The sequence below is a fragment of the Equus asinus genome, chromosome 24, assembly GCF_041296235.1.
Source record: "Equus asinus isolate D_3611 breed Donkey chromosome 24, EquAss-T2T_v2, whole genome shotgun sequence".
NCBI classification, from domain to species: Eukaryota; Metazoa; Chordata; class Mammalia; order Perissodactyla; family Equidae; genus Equus; species Equus asinus.
Window position 1 is genome coordinate 43,648,712 of NC_091813.1, and position 23,386 is coordinate 43,672,097.

General features: G+C 45.4%; 1 protein-coding gene across 7 annotated transcripts in view; it reads right to left on the reverse strand.

Moving 5' to 3' along the window:
* Positions 1 to 23,003, reverse strand: part of SCML4 (Scm polycomb group protein like 4) — a 112,262-nt gene extending 89,259 nt beyond the window's left edge. For 3 of the 7 annotated variants that reach the window (XR_011497643.1, XR_011497641.1, XM_070496169.1), the window contains exons 1-2: positions 22,729 to 22,919; positions 22,571 to 22,642 (exon numbers count right to left, since the gene is read on the reverse strand). Coding sequence is in view for 1 of the 7 variants with exons in the window: in XM_070496169.1 (XP_070352270.1) it covers positions 22,571 to 22,628 (58 nt within the window). In the remaining 6 variants the exon portion in view is untranslated. Of the gene's footprint in view, positions 1 to 22,570; positions 22,643 to 22,728 lie in introns of all 7 variants that reach the window. The other 4 variants (XM_070496170.1, XM_014868363.3, XM_014868366.3 and 1 more) reach the window with 4 other exon arrangements.
* Positions 23,004 to 23,386: the final 383 nt, after the last annotated feature.

The window sequence follows — 23,386 nt, forward strand, 5'->3', positions numbered from 1 at the left end:
CCAGTTGGCTTGATGTTAGACCCTGTCAACAGAGGGCATTGGAGAGACATTGCGAATCTGGAAGAGAAAGAAGGGACTTTTTCTTCTTCTAGTGTTTTGTTTTTCTACTTGGTGGCAAGTGGCTCAGTATGCAGGGGTCCTGGCAGTGTTTCCTAGAGAGGCGGATGGTTCTTTGGTTGAGCAGCAAGTGCTCTCCAACATGTGTCAACACACTGTCTCCACAGAAGTCTGAACCTCAGCCTTGCAGGGGCCCCTTCCTCTGGGTTTCTAAGTTCCTTCATTATTTACTTTTCCTTCAACTTTAAGGGTAGCTACTGCTCTCTGCAGTTACTAGAGTTCTCCTTTACCTCTTTCAGGAGTTAACCACCTTTTATGTAGTTAGCAATTCTTTATATTAAATCTTCCCTATTCAAATATCTGGTGTGGTTTGTGTCTTTGGACTGAACCCAAAGATCTTTCAGATCCCAATCCCTCCGAGCGGCACACACTATTATATAAAGCTCGACTGATTTCTCCTTGTAAATTTTCTGTCTTTTTCAGGTCCACTCCTCCATTCCAGACCCAAGTGATACTTTCATCGGTCCCCAGACAGCACTGTCTTTGTACACACTATTTTCAACTCCTGTAGTCCCTTCCTCACCTCCCTTCTCTGGCCTGGTGCACTAAAAGCCATCCTTTCAAATGGCTCCCAGGGCCACTCCTCCTTAGGGAAACTCCCCATTCCTACCTCTACCTATAGCTACCCACTCCCCAGGTATGAAAGCTGGAGTTCTCTGCTATATCTAGGAAGGGCTCCTTTCTGTCTGGAATATGGTTCATCAAGGTTTCTTTGCATATATCACTTTTTACTAGTTCCATTGAAAAGTACAGTTTTTATTGTTCTGGGTTATTCTTGTTGTTTCCCATGACCAAAAGTTTTTCCCATCCTTCTACATCCTAACTAGTTACATCCTAACTAGAAGCAGATGCCTCTAAGTATCCTTTCATATGCAAAGAAAATTTCTAGGAGGATATGCTATTACAGTGCTAAGAACTGAATAATATGGAATGGGAGCGAGCATATAAGAGGATGGAGAGAGATATTCTTACTTTTTACCATAATCTTCATTAATTAATTTATTTATTCAATATGTATTTATTGAGTACCTCATAAGTGCCAGTGTTCCAGGCACTAAGAATATAGTATGAATAACATCAAAAAGTCATGGAACTAATATTCTAGAAAATAAACAAATATGTAATAAGCCAGGTGATGATAAATGCTGTAAAACTAAATTAGATTAAGGGAGATAAAGCACGATGGCAGTGAGGGTGCTATTTTAAACTGACAATTGTCTGGGAAGGCTTCTTTCATTAGGGGATATCTGAGCAGAGACCTGAAGGAACTTGGAGAGTGAATCATAAGGATATGTGAGTGAAGAGCATTCCAGGCAGAGGAAACAGCAAGTGCAAGAGCCCTGTGGTGGCTGTGTACTTGGTATGTTAGAGAACAGCAAGGAGGCCAGAATATTGGGCATAGAGTGACTGAGGGGAGGTGGGGAGGGAGATGAAGTAAGGCAGAGAATGGGGGGCCCAGAGCATGTGGTGCCCTGTAGGCCACCTATGAGTATTAGCTCTTTCTCTGAGCCGAGCAGAGATGTGGTCTGACTCACATTTTAAAAGGCTCACTCTAGCTTCTGCGTGGAGAATGCAGCTACATAGATTCTGTACTAATTTACTAATTTTCATTCTAAACAGGAATATGTGTGTGTACAACTTATATAACTCAAAAACATAATTTAAAAATACATAAATAACCCCCAACTGCCTGCTACAAAATTAAGTCCTGGCAGAATGCCCATAGCTGCCTGAGGACAGTCCCGTGGGTAAGCCAGATGGGATCCACGGCTCCACTTCTCCATTTTCACTTCAGCCTTTTAGAGGCGGGATGCCCACAGGGGAGTCCAGAGGAGGTAGGAAGGAATGTGGGCCAGATTCAAATCGCAATATGTTGTTTAAGCATCCCAAGCAGATCTAACATTTGGAATCACAACACAATACTTTATGTTGTAGCCATGTATATGTGTATGTGTGTGCATATACATACACACACCCATTTAATTCTAAAAATTGGCTAACTCTCCAAACTTCTCCTGCTAATAGAGGATATTATCCAGGTGTCCCTTTTTTTCCCTTTATCCCTTGAAAGGAAGACATGTGGCAAAACTGTGGTTCTCAAGGCAGCCCAGAGCTGAGCTGGACACTCAGCCCTTTTCTGGAAGGAGGCCCTTCTCTCTCCGCAGCCTGAGGTGGGAGAGCCAGCACAGGCCATCCCGTGGGGTGGGGTGGGATGGGGGGTAGGACATAGTCTAGGAGTCAAGTTCATCTTTCCCCCTCATCCCATTTATGAATTCCTTCTACATTTGGCAGAGGAGCAGCACCGCATTCTTGCTGCCCCCACATGCCCTAGTTCCTGCTTACACACAGTGAAGGGTAGAAGCCTGCTCCTTTGCCGGACGTGACTGATTGTGAATTCTTCCTAATTGTGAGCTGAGCTCTGCCCCACAGAAACTTCTCTCCCTTGGCCTTACCTCTGTCCTCTGGATTCACATGGGGAAGGCCACTTTCCCCTCCACAGGGAAGAATAAGTCTTTAGGTTCCTAGAGGAGGATCAAGATGAGACTCGCACCTTCAGCCTCCTCTCACCTTACCTCTCTCCCATCCAGACCCAGTGCCTGCTCGCACTGGTCCACAGACAGCACTGTCTTGCACACGCTCTTCAGCCTCCTGGAATCCCTTCTCACCTCCCTCTTCGCCCTGGCACCCTCAAAGTCATCCTTCCAGTTGGCTCAGAGGGCATTTCCATGGCAAGACTCCCCACGTCTTCCAGCAGAGAGGGCCACTCCCTTCCTGCATTCCCATGGCACTTGTAGGAACTCCTCCTACAGCTCGCCTCTCAACGCACGGGGGGGTCATTATGTGCGACTTGCCTGGCTTACTTGTCTGCGCCCCCAATGACATTGAGAGCTCCTCTCAAGTGGGAATCACCTTTGGATCCCCAGGTCTTTCACTGGGATGAACATAGAGCTGATGCTGAGTAAGTATATGTTGAGGAGAGTAACTAATTGACTAATGAAATCAACCTGCGCATCTATCTCCATCTTTACATGACTAGAATCCCACATTGCTTTTTTTCCAAAAACAAAGATGAAAAAAGAAAAAGTCTTTTTTGGGGGTACTTTTCAGAACAACAGTCTCTACCCACCCCCTCCCCCAATCTCCCCAAGGACAGAGGCCCCTGCCTTTCCTCAAGCAGCTCATGGAGGAGAAAGGGAACAGGATTTACTGAGTGTCACCTGCCACATGCCAAGCCCTGCACAGTGCCTTCCATTGGTCACCTTGCTGAATTCTCATGATCTCATCATGAGGGCAGCCTCATTGTTCCCATTTTATAGATGAGGATCCTGGTGCTGTGTAAGTTGCCCAGAGTCTGTGACACCACAAAGGCAATGTGGAGATATGTGCTTGGCCCTAAAGCTCTCCTTTCCCACGGTGCAGCATACCTCTGAGCAGGAAAAACATGAGGAAGAAACAGAAATTAACAAGAGCGATAAGGGGAAAGTGAAGGCAGACAGAGACCATTCGGATAACAGAGAAAGAGAATGGTAGCTGGAGAAGGATATAAGGTCGAATAGAGGTTTCTTCTTTCCTTCCTCCTTCTTCTTCTTTCTCCTCTTCTTCCTTTCTCTTCCTCCTCCTTCCTTTTCCTCTTCCTTCTCCTCTTTTTCTCCTCTGTCTTTGTCTTCATCTTATCCCTCTTTTAAAGAGAGGAGCCTTAATTGTGTTTGTAGGCAGAGTGTAACAAGACAGAGGGGAAGGCTGAATGTTCAAGAGAAAGAGCTGAGTACATAAAGGTCTTCGAGAAGATGCTTGGGTTGGAGTTGGGACACAGGTAGACCAGTTAGCTTTGGGGTGGGGGAGGGGGCAGATTTTACTTCCTCAGATTCATCTGGAAGGAAAGGAGGGAGGCAGACGAACATTTTTAAGCAGCAGCTAGAGCCTGAGTGAGGGCTTTGAGCATGTCAGCTCAGTTCACCCTCACAGTCAGCCTGTGCTGCAGGTACTGCCGCCTGTCTTACAGGTGAGGAGGAGTGGGTGTAGGGAGAGAAGGGGTCAGTAGGCTTGAGGAGAGGGAGCAGTGGAGAGGGGAGGAGAAGTCCTGGAACCAGTGTTGAGGGTGCTACGATCAAAACCATATGGCCCCCCCAAAACCTAAAATACTTGCTATTTGGCCCTTTACAGAAAATATTTGCCGATCCATCGAGTACACCATCAGCTCCATGGAGGCTCAGAACATGTCTTATTTTTCTTTATATTCCAGGACAATACCTCAAATACAGGGATGTCACAGATATCAAGAAAATACGAATGAATGAGAAAACACCACATACCATCTTCCTCAACAGCATGATTTTTCTCACTCACTGTGAAGAAGATTGAGATTGTGGCCTTTTTAAAGCAGCACCTCCTGCCATTTTTATACCCTCACTTTTGAAAAGGTGAGGAATGGCAGCCACTGCAGGAATATTTAACATAGCACCTTGAAACTCTGACACTAAACTGGTTTTATGGGCTTTGATGTTTCTGTTAGACGAAAGCTGCCAAACTACTGTACAGTTGAAAAGCCTGGTTATGCCCAGACCCAGCAAAGCCACACTTTCAACTTGACTCTGTGTTCTTCTAAACTATAAATTTCCCAACTTAGCTCAGTGAAGAGTGACAGAAAGTTTCACATATGTGGTGAGCTATTTTATAGGCCCTTGGATCTAAGAGCTCATGGCAGCTATAATATTGGCAATGAGACCTGAGGAGAAATATAATAGTTCTGAAAGATAATATTCCTAATTATAATAAGAATAATAGCATTGAAACGGACAGACATTATTTGCATCATTGGGCCAGGACCAGCAGGGGATCAAAGAGTGTCAGAGCACAGAGATTCACGTAGAGAAGGCCACGGTTCTGAGTTCTTGATCTATATATCCCCTTCAGCCTCAGAAGAATGTCTAAGGATATGCTCCTTCTTTTCTTTCCTCATTGAATAAAATAGGATTTATCCCAGGGCCGGGTGACACCACAGAGTCCTATGCCTACCGCTTTCTCTACTTTCTCCAGGCAGCTTTCCGCTTAGAGGGCTCTTTCTCAGCTCAAGACGGACAGACAATCAAAGAGAGATTTTGTCCCTGATAGACACTGAACAGGGGCTCAGTTGACAATCCACGTGTTAAATGACTTAATCATATTAGCTTTGACTTATTGCATGTTCCTTGTGGGCCAGGCAACACACAAAGTGTTGGACCCATCTCAGCTCATTTGCTCCTCAGAGCCACCTGTGATATAAGTATTAGTGTCTGCATTTTAACGGTAGGAAAGCTGAGGCTCAGCAAGATGAAAAGTGGTGACTTAACCACACGGACAGTGGCAGGACCAGGATTCCAACCCCAGGCTGCCCGGACACCAAGGCTGCACCACACAGACTCATCTGTGAGTTTGCCCTAAGTGAGGAGAAGACACAATCACACACGCACACACACACACACACACACACACACACAGGAAATAGCTAAACCTCAACCTAACGGAGAAGAGCACTGAGGTGCAGACCTGAATGGCCCTCTAAGAATAAGTACAAGGGCTGGAGGAGGACAGGAAGGCTGCCTGGAGGAGGTGATCCTTGAAGAGCAGGAGACCCACGTCTGGCCCTTGTGGACACTCACCTGACTTTGTCCACCTGCACGGCCAGAGTAAGTTATTGCATGTGTCTCACCCATCAGAGAGGTTCAATAATTATTTGTCGAGTTCATTAATTAACTAATAAATGTAAGTAATACTACCAATTGTTTCTACTTTTCCACTAACAGAGTAGGACATAATAACCACCACCCAGGGCATAACCGGAAGGTTCTGCTTCTTAATGTTGGTCTCTGGTGGGTACGGCCTGCTCTGCACCTTGCCTCCCAGCACTGAGCACTGGGTCTCCAAAGGGCACTTGTGGCCCAGAACCATCACAGAAGGGGCTGGCTTTGAGTAGCAAGTCCCCATCCTGGCCTGGCAGTGGGCCCCTTACCTCCAATGAGTCCCACTGTCTCCCTCTGGAGTTCCCCACCCTCCAGCCCCAGGGCAAAAGGTGAAAGCAATGGGGACAGCGGTCCAGTGCTGACGGACTCTACCATTGCCAAGGCCACATCACTGATCTGAGGGCAGCTGCCATGTCTTTCTCCTGGTTCTTGGCTCTTTGCCCATGTGGTGCTGGTGGCTGGGCAGAGCTCTGAGCTCCAGCCCGTAAGAATCAATCAGCCTGTCTGGTGGCAAAGGGTCTGCTGCCTCCACCCTGGGGCTCAGGTGTTCCTGCGCAATAAATCCCTGGCAGCCGGGGAACGTGCAGCAGCAATGGCGACGGGGAGGAGGGAAATTCAAATGAGTCCTAGGGGATTGGAAAATTATTTGGTGAAATGTTCCTAAGCTTTTTCTACTTAATACCCATAAATTTCAGGGGCCATGTGCGGTAACAGCTTTTGATTTATGATGTCTTTATTCGTGCATTGTATTTAAGCCACATTACGGAAAGGTAGCGAGAGTAGAAAGAGCCTTTTAAAAATGCTTTGGGATCCATAATGGGGTCGAGCCGTTTCTGTCAATCTTTGCCACCACTTTGTTAAAACAAGGGCTGTGGGTGCTGACAGCTGAGTAGCTAATTGGAGTTGGATGCCAGCCCACCAGAAGTCCTCCTCTTCTTAGAAACTTTTCCTCCCCTCCCCCAACCCCCTGCCTCGGGTAAAACCTTCTAACGGCTGCTGAAGGCTGGGAGGAAAGCGTGCCTTGGGTAATCTTCGTGGGGCCGGTCTCACTCCACTGCCACAGCACAGAGATATTCCCAGGACTTCTAATTAAAATGCCTACAGTCAAACCGATATGCTCCTGTTTCATTGCCCAGGGCTTGCAAAGCTCCCTGCTGATGCTGAACACAAATGAACAAAACGCTGTGTCAGCCCTTCTTGTCCCATTACAATGTTATTGTCATGTTTATTAGCACATATTCCCCGTAGGACACTGGTTGAAATAGCTAAAAAGTGAGTTAAGCGCTCTCTTCAGCTAGACGCGGAAAATCCTTCGCCACTTCCCTGCCACACACGTAAACTTTGCAATTTGTGCTCACAGCAACAAGCCGCTGGTGTTCTCTGTTCTCATGCTGGATGGGGACAGTCTTTCAAACTGTAATTATCTTCCGTTCACGCTACTGTAAAATGACTAGGTTGCTGCCACCATTTTTATTTCAAAGAACGGTTCTATTATTCGTTTACGAAATTTAACATCCTCCAGCACTTCCGTGAATTAATTACAGATGGGGAGGAAAACAAACACAAACTTCACCCATCCTGTTGTTCTAAATCATATTAGCCCAATTGCTTGATACTCGGAGGGAAGTTTACTTCTGCACATCTCCCTCAGTTACTCCCCCCACTTTGCGTCTGTCTGGCTGCCTGCTTCCGCACTCATCTGTGGAAGACGTATTTTACCCGGAGTAACAGGAAAGTTGAAATGGAGGTAGAAAACAAAACACACCTTTGGAATGTTTTACAAGGAAGGAAAGATATGTTACTATTACAGTTTTGTTTTTGGCAACAATAGAGACGTACATCCTGATACCGTCCTTCTTCCTTCATACCTGCCAGAACATTCCCAAGTCATGCCGCAGGAGAAGGTTAAAGATCTAAATACCGTATATAAAGGCGGCACAGAGGAAGTCTGTGTGGAGGATCAGGCTCCGGGGAGTGACGTGTAAGTCATGTTTTGAAGGACACATAGAATTTCATCACCTGGAAAAGCGAGGGAAGAGAATTCCAGGATGCAAGAATCGAAAGTGAAAAGACACAGAGGCTTTGAGAATGTATGGGGAAGGGCAAAGGCTCATGTGGCCTTTTTCATATCAAATGTCAAAACATTTTTGTGTACGTTTATAATATGTGTAATGCATTAATATAGTAGTATGTATATAATCTATGAATATATATATATATATATATTGGGGATGTGCACTTGAGGAATTATCTGTGATGGGGGCCACAGTCCAAACATTTGGCAACCACTGACGTAAGCAATGGAATCTGTCTGAGATTTGTAAGCAGCTGAGCCACTAAAGTGGATGAATGTCTGACAAAGATAACCTTGGAGGAATGCGTGAGGGGGGTGAAGGGAGGGGGATGAAGAGGGGGGTGAAGGGAGGGGGGGCTGCAGGCAGAGAGGCTGGGCTGAAGGCCAAGGCTACGGTCCAGGTGCAGGGTGCTAACGAGGGCCTGAGCAAGGGAAAGGAGAGGGTGGAGGGAGAAAAGGGGGAAGTGCAGGAAACTCCTTTGGAAGTAGCATCAATTAGAACTTGAACTTGAGGAGAATTTGGGATTCTGAAACTGTCCTCTTGGATAGATGGGGAAGCAGTGATAGCTCTCATGAAGTCAGAATAAAGGAGAAGATGTGAGAAAGGGGACAAATGATGAGTCAGGCTTTGGAAATGTTGACTTTAGGGTGCCTGTGGAACATGTAGGTGGAGATCCATTAATACAGTTGAAATTCCAACCTGGATCTCGGGGAGCTAGCCAAGCAGGTCTTTGGGTACGTAACCCCCTATCCCCCTTTCTGTCCATATATCCTTAATCCATCCAGAAAACATGGGGAGCACCTCTCTATGCCAGTCCCCATGCTCACGTGGTGAGTGGGGAACGGGCAGTTAACCAGCAGAGGCCATTCCTGGGCTGACAAGGTGGAGCCCTGGTGCTGGCCCCTTTGGGCATTGGCATCTGTCCTGGAGGCTTACTCAACAATCTTGATGCCATTGCTCTCAGGCGAGGAACCCAAAGCCAAGGGCACTCATTCTCACTGTAGCCCTCCCCACACTGCTGCCACACCGGGACCCAGCATCCACTGGAAATCTTCAGTCAGGTGGCATTGGGTGGTATGTGGTTAAAGAAAGGCACCAACAAAGCCCCCAGGAAAACCACTGGCCTCAAGGAAAGACCGCTCTCCTGGTGCTTTCTCTCAATGCCTGGGACATCAACCAAAACTGTGACAGGCCAGTGTCAAACTCAATTCACACTCTCAAACATGAGTAAGGAGAGTGTTGGAGGTACATGTCATAAGCAATGTATTTTCAAACGTCTCCATGCTTGAGCATCCCATATTGCCCGCTCTCAGATCAGGGATTCTAGGAAAACTTTATGGGCCAGTTGACAATGGCTCTGGCCTAGGATTCAAGAATGAAAGATTTTTGTCCTAACCCTGCTGCTGTTACTGATCTTGAAGCAAGACATTTAACTTACGGCCTCTCGGTCTCCTTACAAAGAAGCTTGTTAACCACCTCGTGGGGATGCAATACGATGCATCCAACCATCCACCTTAAAATTCAGGGCGCAATAATTATTCATTTTCAACAAATTAATCTCTCAAGAACTAGAGGGAAGTCTCAGATTGAAGAGTTCAAGAAAAGCTAGTTAAACAGATGAAAGTGAGATTAGTAATTTTCACTCAAATAGAATCTGTATCTTCAAGACTCCCTCTTCCAACTGGTGCACAAAGCATCTTGGGATGTCTTCTGACCACTGGGTGGGGGGAGTGTTCTTATGTCCCACTGGGAGAGGCGGAAGGCACAGTGGGAGCTGTGTCAGCAAGCACAAGCTGGGGGACGCTAGACTAACTCTATCAAGACAACCCTCCTTGGTTAGTTTCATCAATTTTATGGACTTTGTGAACTTGCACTGTTGGGGGAGAAGGAGATAGGGGGAGGCTCCAGTTGCCACTTAAAAAGGATTTGGAAACACCAGACGACTTCCTCTGCCCCGAGGGGAGAGTTGGAACCTTTGGGAAGTACTTCCCTCGGCCATCTCGAGTGGGTACAGCAGAAATGTGACTGACCTAAAATTTGAAGAAATGTAGGTGTTTGCTAAGTCATGAGACCACTGTTAGGCACATTTGCCATTGAGAGTTTATAGGGAAATAGATGAAAACCGCCAGATGAAATCTTAAGATAAGCGCTGTTATGCACTGAATTGTGTACCCCCAAAATTGGTATGTTGAAGGGTTAACCCTCAATGTGACCATATTCAGAGACAGGGCCTTTAGAGGGGCAATTAAGGTTAAATGAGGTCATAAGGGTGGGGCCCTAATCCAATAGGACCAGTGTCCTTACAAGAAGAGAGAGAGGCACCCGGGTTGTGCCCACACACAGAGGAAAGGTCTTGTGAGAACACAGCAAGAAGGTAGCCATTTATAAGCCAAATAGAAAGCCCTCAGGAAAAACCAGTTTACTCCTTGATCTTGGACTTCTAGCCTCTAGAGCCATGAGAAAACAAACTTCTGTTCTTCAAGCTGCCCAGCCTCCGGTATTTTGTTATGGCGGCCCCAGCAGGCAAATACAGGCACTGTGAACACATTTTCGTCTTTAGCATGGGACAGAGATCACTGCCGTTTCCATCCTATAAATATGTAATTAAAATAAATGCATCTTGTTTTTGTGAACTTGTTTGTTTTCTTTATTGAATTTTGTGCTTCTTGTCATCCCTTGTATTACATCTGAATCAACCTACCCCGCTCCTCTCTCTAGTCCTACCATGACTCATCATTCCACGGGGTGGACACTTCCACCCCTCTCTCAGACAGCTGAAGATGGGAAGAGAGCAAGAACTGGTTACACTGATTTGCAGCACTTTGAGTAAGCTGAGGTTTGCCCAGAATGCCCAAATCAAAAGGCATCCGCCTAAAGAGAAAGACATGTCTTCTTCCATCCCAAGGAGGTGCCCATCACTGATTTTCTGTTCTGCAATGACAACTCAAGTCCAAGAGGCTAAAGAGAGAAAAGCACTGACCTAAAGATTTTTATCCTGCTTCTGGGGGTAGTTTGGACACAAATTCAGAGAGTGGACAGTGGGTAAGTGAAATTGATGGTGCCACATGGCATCACATAAACAAGTGGGGCCCAGGGCGGGCATGAAAATGTCCAGCTGCCTTCACGGCCATGAGGCATGGACCAATCATAGCTCCTATGATGTCATATCATATACATCACCTCTGAGCTCCTTGTCACTGCTGAACCAGACTTAACATTAAATAGTGAGACAGGGTGTCCAATGACCCTGACTTCCAGGGCAGACATTCTCTCACTAGAGGACCAAGCTTGCTGTGACATATGATCCTGTGTGGAAGCTGGCAGGGAGCCTGAACTGCAGCTGCAAAACTGTGGGTAGCCCAAGGCACTGGCAGTAAACATGGCGGCCAGCTGTGGGATGCTGGGAAATGGCCATTCCTGAGAGGGCAGCTGGAACATGAAGGGTGGCCCAAACTTCCCCAGAATGAGAGTCACCAACAGGGACATTCTCTAAAAGCTACTCTGAAAGTTGAAGGATGACTTTCCCAGGAGGCATTTTGGGAAGGACTCAGAGGATCCCAGTCCCTATGGATGAACTAAGCAACACCACCCAGGATTTCAGCTCCAAACCCTCGGACCAGAGACGGGGACAGCCTAAGGCTCAAAGCTGTGCTTACCAAACTTCATCCTTAGGTACAACCTTTGCATATTTGATATGTCTGAACATGTCCTGTGATGGTTAACTTTATGTGTCAACTTGACTAGACCATGGGGTGTCCAGATATTTGGTCAAACATTATTCTGAGTGTATCTGTGAGGAGTTTTTGGATGAGATTAATATTTGAGTCTGTAGAATGAGTAAAGCAGATTGCTCTCCCTAATTTGGGTGGGCCTCATCCAATCAGTTGAAGGCCTGAATAGAATAAAAAGGCTGAGTAAGAGGGAACTCCTCCTGTCTGATGGCCTTTGAGTTGGGACATCGGTTTTTTTCCTGCCTTTGAACTCGAACTGAAACATCAGCTCTTCTTGGGTCTGGAGTCTGCCAGCTTTTGGACTGGAACTACACCATCCACTCTCCTGGGTCTCCAGCTTGCTGACTATAGATCATGGGACTTCTCAGCCTCCACAATCATGTGAGCCAATTTCTTACAACAAATCTCTATCTATCATTTATCTATCAATCTATTTATCATTCATCTGTCTATCTTATTCGTTGTGTTTCTCTGGAGAACCCTGATTCATACACCTCCTGTACTGTAGTTACTTAATACTTACTAAATCTTTAAATGGCCTATCTAAATAAATAAATTTTTAAATGAAACTTTATGTCACATTCATAAACTCAAATCAAGTATTTTTTGTTAAAATTTTGAATATATAAACCAACTGTAAAATTAAACAGACACTTACTAAAATAATAGTCCCCCTGAAAACACACACTTCTGATGGTCACTGTATATAGAACAACTTCCGTCTCTCATTTCAATCCCAAGCAAATGAAAATCAACCGTATTTTATAGTGAATCTTACCTTCCTTTTCAAGTAGAAAATCCTTCTCTCATAGGCATCAAAAATAATCCTCGGTACACAATACAACAGAAAGAACGCCATGACTACATGTTCCACTTATCAGTTGCTACATTTAAAACTACTCCAAGCCTTGTGGCTTGTTATGTCTCACCATGTTGTGGGTCAGGAACTCAGGAACGGCTTGACTGGGCCGTTTGTCTCTGATCTCTGGGGTATCAGCTGGGAAGGCTGGGACGGGAGGATCCACTCCCAAGATGGTTTCTTCACCCACATGTCTAGCGGCTCCATGTTTCCTGCCTCCTTCTCCCTCCCTGCTGTCTCACCCTCCTGGGCATCTCACTACCCCACAGCCTTGGGGCAGTCGTACTTGTCATGTGGTGGCTCAGGGCTCCGAGAGCGAGCCTTCCAAGACCCCCAGGTGGAGCTGCAAGGCTCCTTATGTCAACCCTGGAATGTCACTTCTGCCACATCCTATGAGTCAAGCAAGTCACTTAGGATAGCCCAGAGTCAAGGAGAGGGGAATTAGACCCCACAGCTCCGTGGAAAGAACGTCAAAGCATCTGAGGCCATCTTTACTCCTCCTCCCCATTTTTACGTTCTGAATAACGAGAAAGTCCTCAGATACAGGATTTCCACATCCTGGATCAAAGCGTACCATCCAGAACTAATACAGGAGCCAGCTCACACTGGGGCAAAGGGATGGGTTTGGAGTCAGACACACCTGGCTTTGAGACCAGTTACACCACTTACTGGGCGACCTGGAGCCAGTTGCTTAAGCTCACTGAATCTCGGGGATTTTGTCTGTGAAGGGGAATAATGAGACGTCCCAGGGCTGTCATGTGGATACCTAGGACAAAGCCTGCACCACCACAGTCCTCAGAAAGCATTAATGCATTCAAGCAAAACCAGAGAACCGCGGGGACTTTACAAAGGTTTTTTAAAAAAATACTACGTTTATGATAAAACCTATGCATAATCTGAAGGAGAATGAGACATGATAGAAAGCGTCTTCTCTCAGCCTCAAGTTGCAAGTTTTTAGAGGAAATTCGCTAGCCAGCATCTTCCCAGCATGTCAAAGTTACCCCCCAAATTCCCGCCATGATATTTGAGATGGCTTTGTTCAGCAATCATGTAGGGAACCGGCCAACAGCACCATCTTCTTTCTAAACCATAATTATCAGGTGTTTGGGGGAGTAGGAGACAGGGAAATGCATGGTGGGTCAGCGTGCTCCGATCCACAGGTGCTCAGCAGTGGTAAGACCATCCCCCGCCGAGCAGCGCTTTGGAAATATGTTGGAGATGGTTTTATCTCGTACAATGTTGGGGTGGGGTGAGCATTACTGTATTCAGAGGGCAGAGATGGGGATGCTGGACCCTCGGAGCTGTCCCGCTAACAAGCGCTGTCTTGTCATATAGTTACGTAAGTGAAAACTCCATTTTTCTGAACCTAGAACTCACTTCTTTTTACACATAAACATAATGTATTTCTACTCAGCTGTCATATACACTTTATTTTCTAGGAATGCAGTTAGTATGCAAATCGAGGGAAGACAGTTCTCTGTTTTGGTCGGAATTCCAAGTATCGTTTACCATTTTGGAAAATCAAGCTGCCGGCCGCAGCACCAGCTCGTGTTAACTGAGTCCCCAGTACTGGTCCCCTGTTTGAGGCTGAAGTGGAAGTAGCAGATGTCAGGCACCTGGTCACTTCATTATGATGGCCACCAGAAGTAATTGTACACTACTTTGCCTTCAATCCTCTTTATATTTCGGTTACGGCTTTATACGGATTTTCTTAAATTATGGGCGTGGGTGGATTATATTCTCTGGGAATTTCACTTCGGGATTGTAAACAGGGCGTTAAAAAATATTTGCAATAAAAATGAGGGTTGAGTGTGACAAGACTGAGCGTCTGCTGCTTAAAAGAAGTTTGCTGTGGATCGAAAATGCGTTTCCAAGTGGAAACACCAGGGAATCATTTCCTTTCTGGAACCTGCTGGACCTGGGAACACCCCAGCCAGGCCGAACAGGAGCAGCTGGCTCTAAGGCATGAAAGAGCTCTTTCTCTTCAGCCCCCACAGGTGAAAAGACTTGAATGTCCCAATTGGCTTTCAAAACTGGAGAAGAAAAGACTCAGCAGACTTCCTATGGCCATGACCCTTGACAAGTTATTTAACGTAAGCCTCAGTTTACCCATCTGTGTAATGGAGATAAACATAGCCCTTCTCTTATTGACTTCCTAAGTGGATTAAACAAGATAAATAAGGTGAAGCATGTTGAGTGCCTTTCTTAGCATCCCTAAGCATACGATGCTCCATAAATGGGAAGGTACATTTATTACCATTCGTACAGCACTTTACAGTTTACAAAGCCCTTTTCCATATGCTGTTTCCATTGAACTTTATATACAATATCCCAAGTAACCTTCCCAGAAAATTCTGCAATATTATATCGTATGAGCTAATGAAGTAGGGTAACACCAAAGAGTGTGCATGCTCTTTCCACAATGCCATGCTGCCTCCACCATGCTGACAGTGTCATTCATTCAATCATTCACTCATGCATTCAACAAATATTTATTAAGCACTTGTCACATTCAAGAAGACACCGGGCCTCAGCAGTGGGGACTGACAAGGAATACCATCCCTGGTGAAAAGAGGAGGTTCAGGGAGGCCCAGCATTGCCACCGTACTTTCCCTGGGTCCTACTGGTAGCCATTAATCTGACTTTTCTCAGTCAGAATCCATGCTGATCCACTCATATTTGTTCTGTGCAGCCCTGAGGACAGAAGTACGCCCTCAGAGGAGGCAGAAGTTACTGAAGGAGGAAACTGGGGGCTATTCTGGAGGGGAAAATCCCCTTGCTAACACGTGGACATCTTGAGGCTGGAGGCTGCGCTGTCTGCATCCTTCAAAGACGCAAGGGAAACAGGGTGGGCCCCGTGGCCCAGTGGCTTGCCCTGGGAGAGAGCTCTTGAAAACCCATTCAATCTAGGAATCTGGGAATCACTTAGAGACCACCTCTCAAAGTACAGGTTTTGCTTTTAATTCTTCCCTTCAAATGTCAGATGTTTTCCCCCAAACTCATTATTTGGGTGATTATTGTAACCCTCCAGCTTCCACAGAGGGGTGAGCTGGCTGGAAAATGGTCTGGGACTTAAGTGGCTCCATGGTCCCAGCGTAAATTCTCCTTGTCCCATCCTAAATCTGTATTCTCAGGGATGAGAAAGAAAATCCCATGGAAACTGATAATCAGTCTACCAAGTACACAGCAGAGTACAGGAAATCTCGGCCAAAGGGTGCCCTGGTTTGCTTGACTTGTCCAGTAAGCCGTGGAACGCACCCTGTCCACTGTAAAATCTACAAGGACCAGCTATGTCTTTGGTCCCGTGGAAATTTTTTTCTTCAGGCATGAAAATGTCAAATATAGTCATAAAAATGGTGAGCTAACCTGTGCCCAGAAATACTTTTTTTTAATGATTACACTTCCAGTTTATTCCACCTTATTCTGGGTCTCCAGCCAATTAGTAAGAACTCAGCCCTTGACCTCAGCAGAGATTTGGGCTGATTCCCAAGAAATGTGTGTGAAACAAACTTTTCTGAATGTACTTTTTCCTTACTCTGCTATCAGAGAACTTTTAGTGCCTTTTTCTTTACTGAGTTCACACCAAATGACTTCTAACTAAAAGGGAGACAATAGAAAGAAAGGACCAGTCCTCTGTACCAACACATATCATCGGCCCCCACATGCTGTCACACACATCACACGCCAACTTGATTTTCTAACTTCAATTCCCTGGAGAGAGTTTATATTCACCTGGTCTCATTAAGGCAACATACAGTTGTAGAGCCTCTCACTGTGGGACCAATTAACCATTTCCACATCAGGCACCAACATCACCCCACCATACACTTTGCCCTCATTATTTACGTTAAGTACTTAATATTAATTATGTAACAAGCACTCAGAACAAGAGCTGTATTTCCATATTGTGGGTGGTGATTTCAGGCATTAGAACAAGTAGGGTTTTGTGTCTTTGGTTTTTTTTTTTATTGTTTCAATCCTTTGTAATTTATGCACCAAAATTTAAAGCTGTCTACAGCTTTCCATTTCCATTTGTAAATGAGGTTTTAAAAGTGATATAATTGGGGCCAGCCCAGTGGTGTAGTGGTTAAGTTCAAGTGCTCCACTTCAGCGGCCAGGGCTTTGTGGGTTCAGATCCTGGGTGCGGACCTACACACTGCTCATCTGGCCATGCTGTGGGAACATCCCACATACAAAATAGAGGAAGACTGGCACAGATGTTAGCTCAGGGCCAATCTTCCTCACAAAAAAATAAATACTCATTAAAAAGTAATATGCATCTCTTGGCATCTGAAAGGGAGAATTCCCAATATAAGAAGGAATGCACAGATGGCTATTGGATTGACCCTCAAATTTCATGGCAAGCTCCCCCAGCACAGGCAACAATGGCAACAGAGTGAACCAAACCAAGGATTAATGATTTCTGAAAAATGACAGAAATCTATTCCCACAGTAGAGTTCTTTACTGATCAATAAACCCAATGCCTCACACAACACTTTCGAGTTATTCTTTTTGGGATGAACAGCATATTTTAAGAGCTAATTATGTGACTAACCCTTGACATCACCATCATTTCCCAATAGAGTGGGCACTAAATCCTAAAGGACTGCGAAGGACTGTGGAGGAAAGAGGTCGGCCTCTTTCTTGGAAAGCTATAAAGAATGAAAATGATGCCTATTGGCTTGTAATAGCTTAGAAATGGTTAGTCCCAAAGGAATTGGTTAAGTTATACAACCTCCCAATCCCAGCTCCAAAACAAAAAGCGTGGATGCCCTGAAGTTGGTTTCCACCTTGTGTTTTTCTCTTCGGTTCTCCCTTTCTTCATTTATCAAGGCCTCAGTTGCTTGTCCAAACAGAAGTAAAACCCTAAGGCAGCCCCAGGCCAGCTTGAAGGCTGCATCCAAGGCAGACCCTCAGACATGGCCACTGAGAGTGTTAGCATCGGTCTGGTGGGAGGGCTCAGGGCCCGGCTGTGGACACGAGGGAAAAAGCACAGCCCTTGGTGTTCAGCCCTGGTTTTCTCATTAGAACAATGATCTCCCAGGATGACCTGTGGACAAATGGAAAACGGAAAACTGAAAAGCTTTTCTCCAATCCAAAAGAAAAGGACCCATAAGGTCTATAAGCTGACAGCCATGTACTACTGTTAGCTATTACTGAATCCTTTTTAGACCGCACCAGGGGATCTAGGAGGGAGAGTGATGGTCAGATCCTCATTGGAAAGGGACTAGAATAGGCTCTTTCCTCAGGGTTCTATCCCAGTACCTCTCTGTACAGTGCCATTTTCCCTTGGCTGGACTGGGACCCAACCAGGGGAATTCTTTGCTCTGCCCAGCTCAGCTTTTGTTCCCAAGTTCAGTACTCATCTTCATGAAAGGCTGCATATTTCTTTAGGATTACTTTCAAGCCATATGTTTCTGTTTTGAAAGAATTAGGGCTTTTGCTCTAGAAGGATCAGCACAGAGAGAGAAAAAGGGCAAAGGCTTTTGTTACTCCCAAAAGGTGAGTCACCATGATGGGGCTAACCCGACAGCATGGGCACCTTTCAAAGCATAGGATTGACACTAATTTTCCCTGGCATATTAATTTTGTCCTAACAGCCAACTCTACTCCTCTGCTTCTGTTTTGTGTGCCTTATGGAGAAAGTAAGGCCACCACTCCTCGCCCAGCCCCTTCTTCAAAGGGGTGGCACAGCCTGGCTGCAGGAGCGTGCAATCATTCTTGGAGATCAGCAACGCCAGGACCAAGTTCCATTTCTCTGATCAATAAATGCAGTTGCTGAAAAAGAAATGCACATCTGCCTCCCCACAAATAAAAATTTAGGTAGAACTGTCTGAATTGGTGGGAGGGGAAAGAGGAGCTTACATCATTCTGTGTCACCAGATTCTCAATAACACACAACTGGGCAAACAGGAACAACGACAATCCCAGGGAAGCCTGTGATGCGGATCTCAGAACATATCCCTGTTACTCCAGGGTGTCACCTAGACTCAGTGGAATGACTTTTCAACTTAACACAAAGTGAGAACTGTCACTGGAGAATAAATTCTCTCTGCCTTAAAAGAGCAGTCCACAAAGTAATCATTGCAAGGAGCAGAGGCGCTTTATCTTCTTAGTGGTGGCAAAGTGACTCTTCTGATTGGAAAGTGCTGATTTACTCCAGAACGCACCCATCCTGCTTGCTGCTCATCTCCATCCTACCCTCCCAAAGGCAGAGATATTCTTGACTGTGTCGGAACTGCCAACTTAACCCAGCAGGAAGCTTTGTCACCAGCATCCTGTCCCAGCCAGGTCTCTAGGCTGAGAGGAGCAAGAGCCCACCAATGCTAATGTGTGAGGAATCCAGAAGGAGGAGAGAGACGTCTGACTTCTGAAGGAGTGGTTGGTACCCATCATCCTTGCCTTCCAGCCACTGTGGCCAAATAGAAGCATCGCCATCAGGCTGCCCCTGAATGCTGCCCACCAGCGACCAGCAGCACTGGGGTGTGTGTGTGTGTGTGCGTGTGTGTGCATGCAGGCACGTGCATCTAAGAGGGTTCCTTGTGGAGCAGGCTGCTCTGAAATTCTCTATGCTCTGTACCTCTTCAGACATTAATACGTGTAGGTCAGAATAAGCCAGATTTCACACAGCCGTGAGCACGTCCGAAACGGCCCTTTCTGCCTGAAGCTCCTCTTCTTTGAATCTCAATCTAAATCTCGGCATCTGACAAGCGGCGGGTGAGAGTTTGCAGAAATATTAAGGAACGAACCTTTGCCAGAACTGAAACCGAGATGCGGGCAACAACAATGAAAAACACTTCGAACCTCGTGGGCTCGCAGCCAAAGCCTTGGAACTTGGTACGTGCGTACCAACAAGCGCAGGATTCGCCACAGCGATTTATAGCAGAGATTCTAGCCCAGATTTATAGCAGACTAGAGTGTGGCGCTCTTGCGAATGCAGAGGTTTGGGGTTGGGGGCGGGAGGAAGGTAGAAAAGGAAAATGAAGAAAGAGAAAGCAACAGATTCAAATGCAATCCAAACATTCCGAGCTGCCCTCTCAATCTCAGAAATTTTACAATAATTTGGGTGATCCTAATGGTCTTTGAACCACGTTGGAAAATGTCACAATAGACGTTTGAATTAAAATCCAGTAGGTTTGCCAAAAGACCAATTGTTAAAAATTGGCAGCATTCCACAGAATTTACTAGGCTGCATACTGCCCGGAGCTGAGAGAATTGTTAATTCCAAAGAAAGTTAATTATCACCTTATTGATAAAGGGATAATTTTTAAAGCTTGTGGTGTGGCTTTTGTGACTCATTAATTAAAATTTAGAGTAATTTACTAGACACAGTGGTGGCTTCTGTTACGTTACATATGTACCAAACCATTTGATTTTTCTCCCAGGGGCTGTTTTTAATCCCCCTCTTCTCTCCTCACCTGTCTGCCTTTGAAGGCAACAAAAACATTAAAAACGTGTAAATCTCAAACTAGGCTTTTGGGAGATCGCAGGATTAAGAAGTAAGATGTCCCTGGCGGCCCTTAAAGCTTCCTCCTCGCAATGTCCAATTTGCCCACTAAAATTAAGAAGCACGTGTGTTCACGCCTAAAGAGACTGCTTTCATAAACTTCATCTCTAAGATGTCAGACCGAGTTTTATGCTCTTTGATAGGTAGTAGAAGAGAGGCTTTCTGCACCTCCTTTCCCTCCTCTGCCACACCATGCCCGAAGAGCAGAAGGCTCAGTGGAGGGGAAGCGGCAGCGAAGGAAACTGGAGGAGCTTGGAATCTGAAGCCCCCAGCCTGACAAGGGGCAGTGTCGCCTCTGCTTTCTTCAGGACGTGTGGGTTGCCGTAAGCACTTCCCGGCCACTTGGCGTCAGTGTGATGCTGAGGCTTCCAGGGGTACAGACCCGCGAGGAACAGCGTCCCGCGGAGCTCCGCCGGGGGCCCCTGGGGAGGGTTCGAGCTTCCGCCCCCATCTCTGCCTAGACCCAACGCCCGTTTTAAGGTGTCAGAAGGGGCGAGTGTGTGTGTGATGTGTCCTCCTGCCACGGCACACTGTAAACAGACCTACAAAACACTCTAAAATCTAACTCCCCAGATGTTCGTAAAGGTTATCTCTCCCTGAGCATTCCTCATTTTGATTTAAGGGAACTTCAGTAACGTTTCCTTAGACTTGTGGACGAATTGGAGATCCAAAATTGAGACTAAAAAAATAAATAAAAACCACCACATTATGAAAGGTTTAACGCAATCTGCTCGTGATTTTCACATCATTCAAAGCCTAAAAAAATTTAAAATTCTGTCTTGGTACTTTGGGGCATCGCGTGAATTTTTATAATAGGCAAACATTATTTAACATTTAAAAAGTCTTGACTTTTTCGAATTTTCAGTGTGAAAGTTCTTACAGCAGGGTGACAGCCCTTGGGGCGGGCTTGCTTTCCAGCAGCTGGTCGGCTTGCCTTACCTGCTGCTGGAGGAAGCCGGCGACCCCAGCCCCCAGAAGCCAAGAACCAGAAAGTGAAACCACTTCTGCTGGTTTCACTTGCCTCGAAAACACACCACCAAAAACCAATAAATGACCGAAAGCAATTTACTCTCGTTTCTCTTCTTTCTATTACTGTTCATTTACCCTTTTTTTTTTTTTTGCAGCAAAATAAAAAGTAATTTTGGTGCCACGGGGAAGAAATTTAAACATATTAAACATAAAAGAACTGGGTTTTTGTGAGATTTACACTCTTCCTATAATTCCACAAATCAAGCAGACTGATACATTTGCTAAAATATGACAGAACCTCTCCACGTAACACAACTTAAAGAGCTAAAGAAAACACATTCATATTTTTAGAAATATCTGTCTCAAATAGCTTTTAAAAGTAAAGATTTTGAAGCCAACCAACAGCTTTCCTAAAACTGAAGGTTCTACATGAACATTTTGTTTGAGTTTAGATGATCACGACTACTTTTCCAGGTAATCTTTGCCCAGCTGCCGTTGCTCAAACACTCCCCTCATGTTTTCGGGCTCATGCTACCAAGAAGCGAAAAAAATACTCCACGCAGATACTGTTCCCCTAGGTAGCTTCCTTAACCACACTGTAAATTCCTTCTCAGTTATTTTTATGCTTTCACTCCAAAGATTTTATTTCATTTTTTTGTCTTGGGAAAAAAAGCAAGTACGTCTCTCACTCTTCAAAAATGGTTCCTTTGATTGAAAAAGAAGAAAACACACAGAATATACAACAAATATCTCGATTCCAGAGCACCTAGATTACTCTCTCCAGGACCACAGTGTCTGAGGCCAACCAAAAAGCCACTTTCTCAGAAAGCTGTTGACCGTCTAACCATCTGGAGAGCTGTCACAGAATCGAGAGACAACATCACGAGCCACCTTTTGTTACTATTAGAGAAAGAACTTTGACCCAGCCCCTCAACAACTCTGTCAAACGACTTACAGACAGCAGGCACCTCACCCTCATCCAATTTCTATCCTTCGCAGCAAGCAACTTGGAAAGGAAGCCTTGTGTCACCGGATTCAATCACTCAAGACCCCACCTGGGAAGTAGGTGACTGTATTTGAACTTGGAAAGACTGCTCCTGACACTCCATAGTCACCTGACTTTTTCCCCAAAACCAACCAACACCAGCAACTAGCAATACATCATATTCTCATCTGCCCCAGGAAATTAGGAAAAACCAGCACAAAGACACGTAAAGTATTCCACCTAGGATATTAAAAATAAAATTCAATTTAAAAAGCCACCTCGCATGTTCATAACACATCGATTTTAAAATTTAAATTTTAGGTAAGTATTTTTTATCCCATAACATACTGCAATTTTTTAAAATTAAAGAACAAAACAAAGCAAAGTGAAATCATCATGCCAAAAAAAGGAAAAAAGCTAACCAGTTATTAGAGTTCGCGTTTGGGGAAAAAAATAACTTTCTACATATTTAAATGCAGAGTTAAAGAGCAGTGAACATGTATATACCTAAAATTTATAAACTATGTAATTCTCTACTGCATCTCCCCCTCTGAGATCTGGTTGAAAGCAAACATTGTATTTTGAGTAGGAGGAACTTAAGTTTACCTGCCGGCCTCAGTGGTTTTACTTCAGGACACTCGTGCATTGCCGGAGACGGAGGCATGCAACCGAGAAAACCTGAAACAGGTAAGCTGTCATGCTGACAGTAAGAAGAGAAGGATCCCGTGTCGACGGCACACCCTGCGATTGTGCATCTCCCTTACCTACAGCTCGTTCACCAGAGCACTGATCTGGTTCTTTACCAGGCCGGGAATGTTGACTCAGAAGACAGATGACTTTCAGTACATGCAAACCGAGTATTGCAAAAGCTAATCTTCCACCCGTGTGTTAGGAGCTCACAGTTAGTCTCCAGCAGCCCTGCTCTCCGGCTGCAAACATCTCATTAGACTAATGCATTCAGCACAGGCAGAAAACTCGATTTACCATAGCTACAGCAATGAATTTCCATTACGATGACAGCTTCAACCACATCATGTCCGGAAAACCAGCCAACCACTGGCTTTTAAAGAACACACACATTTTACATGCAGAAAATGAGGCGTGCATGTGTGTGTGTGTGTGTGTGTGTGTGTGTGTGTGTGGTGTTTCCTTCCTCTTAGCAGCCTAACTGAGAGAAATGTGCACTGTAGCTTTTTGCCGACATGAGCTGCAAGGTAATGACACTTCTGCTTCTTTGGTAGTTACGTCCTTGTAATAACCTGAATTATGTCACAATTGTCAGAATGGGTGTTTCCAACATTTCGGTTTTCATTACCCCTCCTCTGTTGCCATGGAAACCAGACTGTAACATCACCCCTTTGTCCCAGTCCTGCAGCAGTGTGGGCCAGCACCGGGCTTATAAGACACTGGTGATCTGAAGGA